This window comes from Nicotiana tabacum, chromosome 3 (assembly GCF_000715075.1).
Source record: "Nicotiana tabacum cultivar K326 chromosome 3, ASM71507v2, whole genome shotgun sequence".
NCBI classification, from domain to species: domain Eukaryota; kingdom Viridiplantae; phylum Streptophyta; class Magnoliopsida; order Solanales; family Solanaceae; genus Nicotiana; species Nicotiana tabacum.
In genome coordinates, this window is record NC_134082.1 from 161,285,943 (window position 1) to 161,297,203 (window position 11,261).

At 40.2% G+C, this 11,261-nt stretch overlaps 1 protein-coding gene across 1 annotated transcript; it reads right to left on the reverse strand.

Moving 5' to 3' along the window:
* Positions 1–10,509: 10,509 nt before the first annotated feature.
* On the reverse strand, positions 10,510–10,917 carry LOC107832092 (uncharacterized). Its single transcript, XM_016659905.2, has one exon. It carries the CDS (start codon positions 10,915–10,917, stop codon positions 10,510–10,512), a length of 408 nt encoding a protein of 135 aa, XP_016515391.2.
* Between the last annotated feature and the right edge of the window lie 344 nt (positions 10,918–11,261).

Below are 11,261 nucleotides of genomic sequence, written 5' to 3' on the forward strand. Positions count from 1 at the left end.
ATTGAAAAATACCAAAATACATGTTGCATGCATTTTTAGGTTTTAATTATGCATTTTGAATTAATTAAACCATGTCCTATTTTAAAGAATGAAAATCACAAAAATATGAATTTTTGGTAGCTTTGTCATTTTTATTATTTAATTGTGTGATTTTATTTTAATCAATATTAGATCTTGTGTGTTAATTATTGTTAAGGGTTAATCAATATCTTTTTAAAATAATTTTGGTTTTACAATTTAATTTAGGAATTTTGGTTTTTAGGAATTAAAAGAAAATGAAAGAAAAAAAAAGAGTGAAAAATTGGACCAAATCGGAACTGGGTCGTTTTATTTTGACCAAAAATTAGGCCCAAACAGATGCCCAGACCGGTCCAAATCTCACAGACGTTCGAACGATGTCGTTTCAATAGCAATCAATCACAGCCGTTGGTCCTGCATGATCCAACAGCTCAAAAGTCGTCTCCCTTACCCATTCCCTGGCCCAACCCGTTACCCGGTTCAAACCGCCCCCCCTACTTAAACCAAACGATGCCGTATTGGTTAATCTCCTTGATCCTAGCCGTCAATCTTCATTGATCCAACGGATCACATTAATCCCCTCAATCTAATGTACCAAAATACCCAGACCCATTACTCCCCTCTCATTTCCAAACACCCCCCTGTTCAGTCATCTCTCTCAGAGACGACCCCTCGAAACCCTAGAGCCGCCACCCCACACTTTCGCCTGAAACCCAGCAGCAACGACGCCGCCGGCCACCCAAATAACACCCCTGAACCATCTGACCACCCTCGTTACAGATCCGCTAACCGTTTGCCTCGAATCAACCCCCAGCTTCTCGAATCTTTAATCGAAGATTCGAGCAGAACCTAAATCTACCCCAACCAGTCCCAAACTCATACCGGACATCTCCTTGACCTCCCTCGTCACCAAACCACCATTGGTTTGGTTCAAATCAGACCAGAACCGTTCGAACCCCAAATCGAACCCCCAAGAACCCGAGAAAACCAAAGGTTGAAGTCTGTCCAAATTAAAGGATGATTTGGGGTTCAAATCGACCTTAGGCGAAGTGTTCTCAATTGAGAACACTCGATTAAGGTCCGTTCGACCTCAAAGAGTCCGAGTCAGGATCGTCTAGTGTCCGAGTTCTTGAGGTATTTTTCCTTTCCTGTTTGTTCCATTTTGTATGTGTTTATATCTGTTTATTTGTTTAGTTTAGTTTTATTGATTTTTCAATTCTTTTTGTCGATTGATTCTGTCCTTCTTCAATGACCTTTTATTTGGTCAAACTTTTTCTGGTCATGGTCAAGTATATGATAAACTATATAATCGATTTGAATGAGTTTCGTCGATTAGTTAAGTTTTATTATGAATCCCTGTTTCTATCAATATGACTCGAATCACCTGTGTGCCTGTTCGATTCTGATTTGCTACTGATTGTATGTGTTGTAATTAGTGTAGTCGATTGGATAAGTGTTGTCGATTAGTTTTACATGCTTGAATGTTAGAATAACCTGATAATAATTTGATTCATACTGCTTCAATTCTGATTGAATCATTGTTTGAATTTGGTTGTGAATTGGTTATAGCTGTAGTACTTTAGTGATCAGTTAGAAATCAGTTGTTAAGGTTATAACTTATAGAGTTCTACCATCAGATTAAGAGGTTTAGGGCTGGGCAGTAATTTCAGGGACTTTAGGAGGGTATTTTGGGATTGAAAGGTTTGAAATTGATTTAAGTTGAATGTCCTGACAGTAGGGTATTAAAGTACCAATAAACTAATGAATTGTTTAGTAATTAGTGGGGAACAAGGTTTAATGGCATGGGAAGTTGATTAAATAAGTTAAGTCACCCATAACCTTGGATTAAAAAGAGAAAAAACATGTAGTAGTGGCTGTCAGGGAGTATCATGGGCAGAAATACTTTCCTAATTAGCTAGGTGCTCCTTAGAGCTGGAAAGGGGCTGAGGTTTGGGTATAAAAAGGGGTTTGGACAGAATTAGGGGGGGACTTTTTTTTAGTCTGGTCTGGCTGTTCTTTGGGGCAGACTTTAGAAGAGAAAAGACTCGGGAAATCTTAAGGGTTTGAACATCCTGAAAACTGGAAGAGAGTTTTAAGAGCTAGTCTAGTTCAACTAGTGCTATCCCATTGAAACTAAAAAGAGTTTCAGCTTTAACTGTGGAGTTGTATTTTCGAGTTTCTCTTGATTACTGAATTCCAGGGGTGTTTCTGCTTGTGTTTTGATTGATATTTGGTTGCTATCAAGCTGTTTTTGGGGTCAGTTACTGGGTGTTTGTATTGTTGTTGGTATTGCTGGGAATTCTGCTGGGTGTTTGTGTTTGCTATTGGTTATTTGCTACTGTTTCATCGGGTTTGCTGGAATTCTGCTGGTTCCTTTTAAATGTGTTACCGGTTTGTTCTGTCACTATGTTGCTGTTTGTTGCTGTTGTGTTGTGTTATCTGTTGTGTTGATCACTCCTTCTTCTTCTCCATTGTATTTCCTATCCAGGTACATATTCTAAAAACCTGTGTTGATGTAAGTTCGAATTTGAAGTTGAAGTTGAGATGAAATGGAAATGCAGCTGTTAGTTCTATTTGACATGACTGTATAAATAAACTGAAACTATTTCTTTATTAGCTAGATTATCACTCGATATGTCTTGAATGTATATAAGCCTGTGATCTCGAGCAGTGGTTGTATTTAGTTTTATGTTAGGTTAATAGGATAGTTAGATTAATTTCAGTTTTGTTAATTTGTTTCGTGAAGTCATTTGAAAGCGATTCACATTGCAATGAATAATGGTCGTCATGTGTTTTGTACTAAAATAAGACTGTTTATTTGCTACATCATGGCATGTTAAAATTGGCCCATAAAGAGTGTTGTGGTTATTTTGTTCAAGTTGTTCCAAATAGAACGACGTACTGCTTTCACTATAAAATCAGGATGCTTACCTCATGACATGCAAATGAATAAGTAAATGCTCGACTTCAGGGGCTCGATCCCTCGATCTCTCCTACGCAGCTTGGCACGCCCCATTCGGTTTTGGGCTTGCCTCAAGGCCCACCGATTGTTGTTCGTTCACAAGTAGAATTAGTTGGCCCATTTAATTTGGGCCTGATTTAAAGGTTTCAGTATATAGTTAACACAATATAAGTTTGGGGTTTTGAGTTAGGTAGCGGGTTCAAATTAAAAGGTTCGTCCTTTTGTTTGGACTCGAACTTGAACTCGAAGCCCGCTTTTTATAATATTAACTAATTAGGACTTCTTCTCTTTTATTTTAGAGACGAACTTAATAGAAATGTAGTCACTTTAGGATTGCCCTTTTAAAATAAACGAGATGAGCCTCGCCTAGTGAAATGCATAGATTGCGGGGCCCTCACAAATGTATGTATTAATTACTTAGAACTCGGGATCGGCCGCTTAGTGAACTTCACGGCCTTTTCCCCAAAATAACCACGCATTAATCTCTTTAGGCGCGTACTTTAAATAACATTACCTTCTCAAATTCGGGTGCACATTTATGTGACCCAAATCCAAATCCCAACGGAGTCGAAATGTGTCGCTAATCACGGGTACATTGATTGTGACGTGGTTCGAGATGCATTTCCACGACGTTGCAAATTCCTTTAAAAAAATATAATGAATGAGACGAGCCTCGACAAACAAAAGTACACAAGCTACGGGGCCCTCTATACGTGTTGGTAAAATTACTTAGATTTCGGATAGGCCGTTTAGCAAAATTTCATGGCTTTACCCAAAATAATAATACACTAGTCGCTTTAGGCGCGCCTTTAATAATATTACTTCCCTAAACTCGGGTGCGCATTTATGCGACCCAAATCCAAATCTCAACGATGTTAAAACGTTTCCAAAATCATGGGTGCATTGATGTGACGTGGTTCAAAACGTATTTTAATAACATTGCAATTCTCTTTTATAATAATAATAATAAAAGCGGTAAAAAGTTAAAATTTGCACATAGGTTCAACATGTATTAAAATCAGATAAACAAGCCGAATATGACAATTGAGCGACCGTGCTAGAACCATGGAACTCGGGAATGCCTAACACCTTCTCCCGGGTTAACAGAATTCCTTATCCGGATTTCTGGTACGCAGATTGTAATACAGAGTCAATCTTTTCCTCGATTCGGGATTCAACCGGTGACTTGGGACACCATAAATCTCCCAAGTGGCGACTCTGAATTTTTAAATAATAAATCCCGTTTCGATTGTCCTTTAATTGGAAAAACTCCCTCTGCGCCCCTTTGCGGGGGCGCAGGACAAAAGGAGGTGCGACAATAAGGATAGATATTACCAGTGTATCGTTGTGAGGCTGTTTGATCCCTTCTACATCCTCATTGTTGAAAGACAAGGGTTCTTCTGGTAAGTAATCCCGAGTTTGTTTTTCCCTCGTGATCGTCACCTTAGTGTGTTTAAATACAGGTCCTTGGGGAATATGAACCCCACAACGATCATATGAATTACATGTTGTGGTTCTTCTTGTTTATTTTTCCTATTTATATCTCTGTCTCTGAAGTGATTATTAGCTCGGTCACTCAAGAATTCTCGAAGATGAGCCTCGTTAATGAACGAGCTACCTCATCTCTCAACTGTCTGCAGTCTTCAGTTTTATGACCATGGGTACCATGCTATTTGCATGTTTGATTAGGGTTTCTCTGAGCTATATCGGTCTATAGGGGTCTGGGCCATCTAGTATCCTTGATCTGTCCAATGGCTGATACAATACCCGATGCATCGATGCTAAAGTTATATTCTGACAGTCGTGGTGCTTCTGCGGGATCGATATGTTTATCGAAGCCACTTTTACTCATGAGCCCTAGGGAGCTCTGTCCTCGATCATTCCTTTGATCATTTCGAATAGGATTACATCTTGGGCCGTTGTTTCTATGATCTGTGTTGTATGGTTGATACCGATCTCTATTTGTTCGAGGTTTTCTATCGATGTCCCTTTGAATTCGACCGACGGTCCTATTTGGGTAAACAGAACCGGAAGGAGTTCCCAATTGTTCATCCTTGACCCTGATCTTTTACTGGTATCGATTATGTACATCGGCCCAGATTACAGCTGGATATCCAATTAAGTTCTTCTTTAGTTGTTATGATGCTATCTAACTCCGTTCATTTAAACCTTGAGTAAAAGCTTGAACAACCTAATCATCTGTGACCGGGGGTAGGTCCATACATTCAATCTGGAACCGAGACACAAATTTCCTTAACATTTTGTTGTCCTTTTGTCTCACCTTGAAGACGTCCAATTTCTTAGTCGCACCTTATTGCTCCAGCTTGTGCCTTCACGAAGGAATCTGCAAGCATGGCGAAGGATTCGATGGAATTGGGCGGAAAATTATGGAACCATATCATTGCCCCTTCCGACAAAGTTTCACCAAACTTTTTCAATAGAATAGATTCAATCTCGTCATCTTTTAAATCATTCCCCTTTATTGTGCACGTATAAGAAGTGACACGTTCAATAGGGTCGGTGGTTCAATTGTATTTAGTAATTTCCGTCATATGAATTTTTTTTGGGATAGGCTTCGGAGCCGCACTTGGGGGGAAAGGCTTCTGCACAAACTTCTTCGAATCCAAACCTTTTAAAATCGGTGCTGCCCCGATATTTGGTCAACCCGGGAGTTGTATATTTTTACCTTTTTATCATTTGCCTCGATTTTCTTTTTTCCTGATTCAATCCATTTAGTGAGCTCCTCGAGCATTTTCATAATAGCAGGGTTAGCCCCCGAATCATTGGCGTTCGATCTCTCTGGTATAGGTTCAAACCTACGAACATTTTCTGGTTCAGGCTCTGGTTCTATCCTACTTGGTTTTCGATGTTGATTCTGTAGTTGCGCTATAGCGGCTTGCTGAACCTGTAACATTTCAAATATCAATTGGAGGCTAACTCCGCCTTTTTTACTGCTTTATGCATTCTGATCAGCTGCTCGGGCATCTCTTCGGACGCTAATTCTAGGGTCGACTCCCAAATTTGCATTTAGGGCGACATGCGAACTGACATCAACAAGGTCTGTGATTGGTACTCCCTCATGGCATGCCTAATGCACTTCGATCCCTGGTACATCATTGTTTTCTCCATGGAAATTGGGGTCGTTATCGGCGTGAGTGGGTACTGCTTGCGAGTTAGACATGCTGATCCTGAAATAAAAAACACTCACAAGAACAAGCGTAAAATGGTATGTGTTACGAGAGGCAATCACTATTATCCTTAGCCTTACGGTGGTGCCAAACTATTTACCCTAAAAACTAGATAACAATTAAACTTATAATGTGATTTTAAGGACACGTGATATCACCTAATACCAATTGATAAATGTAAAGATTAGTGATAGAATTTCGTTGTCCTTATCTCTCACCTTGAAGAGGTCCGATTTCCTAGTCGCAACCTTATTGCTCCAGCGTGTGCCTTCATGAAGGAATCTGCAAGCATGGCGAAAGAGTTGATTGAATTGGGAGGCAAATTGTTGTACCATATCATTGCCCCCTTCGATAAAGTTTCACCAAACTTTTTCAATAGAACGGATTCAATCTCGTTATCTTCTAAGTCATTCCCCTTTATTGCGCACGTATAAGAAGTGACACGTTCATTAGGGTCGGTGGTTCCATTGTATTTTATAATTTCTGGCATGCGGAATTTTTTCGGGATAGCCTTCGAAGCCACACTTGGGGGGAAAGGCTTCTGCACAAACTTCTCGAATCCAAACCTTTTAGAATCGGTGGTGCCTATATTTTTACCTTTTTATCATTTGCCTCAATTTTCTTTTCTCCTAATTCAATCCATTTAGTGAGCTCCTCGAGAATTTTCATAATAGCAGGGTTAGCCCCTGAATCATTGGCGTTCGATCTCACCGGTATAGGTTCTACCCTACGAACAGTTTCTGGTTCAGGCTCTGGTTCGATCATGTTTGGTGTTCGATGTTGATTTTGTAGTTGCACTATAGCGGCTTGCTGAGTCTGTAACATTCCAAATATCAATTGGAGGCTAACTCCGCCTTCTTTACTGCTCTATGCATTCTGTCAGCTGCTTGGGCATCTCTGCGGACGCTAATTCTAGGGTCGACGCCCAAATTTTCATTTAGGGCGACATGCGAACTGACATCAACGGGGTCTGTGATTGGTACTCCCTCGTGGCCAGCCTGATGCACTTCGATCCCTGGTACATCATCGTTTTCTCCATGGAAATCTAGGTCGTTATCGGCGTGAGTGGGTACTGCTTACGAGTTAGACATGCTGATCCTGAAATCAAAAACCCTCACAAGAACAAACGTAAAGTGGTATGTGTTACGAGAGGTAATCACTATTATCCTTAGCTCCACGGTGGGCGCCAAACTATTTACCCTAAAAACTGGATAACAATTAAACTTATAATGTGATTTTAAGGTCACGTAATTTCACCTAATACCAATTGATAATTGTAAAGATTAGTGATAGAATTTCATTGTTCTTTTGTCTCACCTTGAAGAGGTCCGATTTCCTAGTCGCAACCTTATTGCTCCGGCATGTGCCTTCACGAAGGAATCTGCAAGCATGGCGAAGGAGTCGATGGAATTGGGCGGAAAATTATGGTACCATATCATTGCCTCTTTCGATAAAGTTTCACCAAACTTTTTCAATAGAACGGATTCAATCTCGTCATCTTCTAAGTCATTCCCCTTTATTGCGTACGTATAAGAAGTGACACATTCATTAGGGTCAGTGGTTCCATTGTATTTAGTAATTTCTGGCATGCGGAATTTTTTCGGGATAGGCTTTGGAGCCGCACTTGGGGGGAAAGGCTTCTGCACAAACTTCTTCGAATCCAAACCTTTTAGATTCGGTGGTGCCCCCGGTATTTGGTCAACCCGGGAGTTGTATATTTTTACCTTTTTATCATTTGCCTCGATTTTCTTTTCTCCTGATTCAATCCGTTTAGTGAGCTCCTCGAGAATTTTCATAATAGCAGAGTTAGCCCCTGAATCATTGGCGTTCGATCTCTCCGGTATAGGTTCGACCCTACGAACATTTTCTGGTTCAGGCTCTGGTTCTATCCTACTTGGTTTTCGATGCTGATTCTGTAGCTGCGCTATAGCGGCTTGCTGAGCCTGTAACATTTCAAATATCAATTGGAGGCTAACTCCGCCTAATTTACCGCTCTATGCATTCTGATCAGCTGCTCGGGCATCTCTGCGGACATTCCAGGGTCGACGCCCAAATTTGCATTTAGGGCGATATGCGAACTGACATCAACGGGGTCTGTGATTGGTACTCCCTCGTGGCCAGCCTGATGCACTTCAATCCCTGGTACATCATCATTTTCTCCATGGAAATCGAGGTCGTTATCGGCGTGAGTGGGTACTGCTTGCGAGTTAGACATGTTGATCCTGAAATCAAACACTCACAAGAACAAGCGTAAAATGGTGTGTGTTACGAGAGGCAATCACTATTATCTTTAGGCCCACGGTGAGCGCCAAATTGTTTACCCTAAAAATTGGATAACAACTAAACTTATAATGTGGTTTTAAGGATACGTGATTTCACCTAATACCAATTGATAAATGTAAAGATTAGTGATAGAATTGTGTTATCCTTTTGTATAACCTTGAAGAGGTCCGATTTCCTTGTCGCAACCTTATTGCTCCGGCGTGTGCCTTCACGAAGGAATCTGCAAGCATGGCGAAGGAGTCGATGGAATTGGGCGGCAAATTATGGTACCATATCATTGCCCCTTTCGATAAAGTTTCACCAAACTTTTTCAATAGAACGGATTCAATCTCATCATCTTCTAAGTCATTCCCCTTTATTGCGCACGTATAAGAAGTGACACATTCATTAGGGTCGGTGGTTCCATTGTATTTTGTAATGTCTGGTATGCGAAATTTTTTCAGGATAGGCTTCGAAGCCACACTTGGGGGGAAAGGCTTCTGCACAAACTTCTTCGAATCCAAACCTTTTAGAATCGGTGGTGCCTATACTTTTACCATTTTATCATTTGCCTTGATTTTCTTTTCTCCTGATTCAATCCGTTTAGTGAGCTCCTCGAGCATTTTCATAATAGCAGGGTTAGCCCCTGAATCATTGGCATTCAATCTCTCCGTTATAGATTCGACCCTACGAACAATTTTTGGTTCGATCCTGCTTGGTATTCGATATTGATTCTGTAGTTGCATTATAGTGGCTTGCTGAGCCTGTAACATTTCAAATATCAATTGGAGGCTAACTCCGCCTTCTTAACCGCTCTATGTGTTCTGATCAGCTGCTTGGGCATCTCTTCGGACGCTAATTCTAGGGTCGACGCCCAAATTTGCATTTAGGGCGACATGAGAACTGACATCAACAAGGTCTGTGATTGGTACTCCCTCATGGCATGCCTAATGCACTTCGATCCCTGGTACATCATTGTTTTCTCCATGGAAATCGAGGTCGTTATCGGCGTGAGTGGGTACTGCTTGCGAGTTAGACATGCTTATCCTGAAATCAAAAACACTCAGAAGAACAAGCGTAAAGTGGTATGTGTTACGAGAGGCAATCACTATTATCCTTAGCTTCACGGTGGGCGCTAAACTGTTTACCCTAAAAACTGGATAACAATTAAACTTATAATGTGATTTTAAGGACACGTGATATCACCTAATACCAATTGATAAATGTAAAGATTAGTGATAGAAATTGATAATAAGATAAAGCAAACCAGTGTTTGAATGGAATTCACCCTTTGAGCTTGGATACCCTCGAACTGACTTGTGCAAGAACAGTTAAAATATAACAAGCTGATGAACAAGTATATGAACTAAAGAAAAGGCGTTATATTGCTTTGATATTTCAGAGTGTAAGGTGTTTACAAAATGATTAGAACTCTCTTTATATAGTAGAAGAATCCTATTTATGATATAATTCTAATTACGGAAGCAAACCCCATGATTCGCCTAATAATCGCCCTTGATTTGATCAATTCCGGGATTTCCGCCGTGATCTTCGACCGGTCACGGATATTTCGCTTTTCCGTTATTATGCTTTGCTCGAAGTCTGCCATATTTGCCTATTTGGTCTCGATCAAATAGTAAAATCGGGTAGGCCCGATTTTAACCGTATACACCATCTTCAATCGACTTAAACTCGACGCGATCGGATGCTCTGCCGGCACTAATTTCACAAATCAGACCAAGAATTCGTACAATTGGCTTGACATCCAATTAAAGAAATATAGAAAGAAAATGGATCAAAGTTACGTTATACAATACTGACTATCTAAATATGTTTTTACATTATTAATATAGTTTAACCTAAAATAGTTGGTTACTTACTAATTTCATCAGGCACTATTAATGACTAATCTATATTTACCTTATAAGTAACTTCATTGTGCAAATATATTTGATACCACACTTAAACACAGACAAAGATAAAAGAAAATTGGTGAATTATGTACATATATTTTACATACATAATAGGAAAGAAAATAGAAATAAAAATAAATATTGAAAATGAGACAAACACTGTAATTCATTTGTGGGCGACAACAACGTTATCTGCTGAAGTTGACAACGACGTTTCTCCTTGTGTTTGCACTTGTTTTTCCTTTCTGAGCCTAAAGACATAAACAAACGCGGAAACTGCAAGCAAAACAATACCGGTTGCTCCACACACCAAGCTGGAAATCAATAATGCTTCCCTCACGTGATCTTTACTGTTGTGGTGAACCGGCATCCCTCCTCCGTCGCCGCCAATCCACGTCAAGTTCTTCGCAATCGGCAGCGCCACCGGCGGCTGAGCATTCCGCCGGCCACCGCCGTCGAAGAACGAGAGCATGTCCGGAACGTCGTCGTTTGTAGTTGGTGTGGATGATAAGTCTTGATTCGTCAACCCGTGCTCCGCTGGACGGAGCTCTCTGCCGTTGGATTGCAAATACATTATGGACAATAATATCATAAATGTGAAGATAACAACGTTTTGGAAATATTGCCTCATTGTAATTTCGTTTATGCTGTAGTAATTTTCCAGGTGTGGTGTTCTTTAAGGTTTGTGTCTCTCTTTTGATTGTAGAATGAAAAAGTGTGGTAGTACTAATATATGAATTTTTTTTGTTGTTCTCTACTATAAATGAAGTGGGAGGACATGTGGTTGTTAGCCAGTTTGTCAAACTCCATAATCCATACAAAGGACGCGTGATTTCTTGTCGGCTCAGACTGAGAAGAGATTTCGGGAAAAGGGTATATTTCGTTTGGTTTGTTAACTGGATTAACGAATTCTTCGGT

Excerpts from the sequence above, each read along its gene's own strand:
- LOC107832092 (XM_016659905.2), bottom strand. The coding sequence starts at position 10,917 with ATGTATTTGCAATCCAACGGCAGAGAGCTCCGTCCAGCGGAGCACGGG.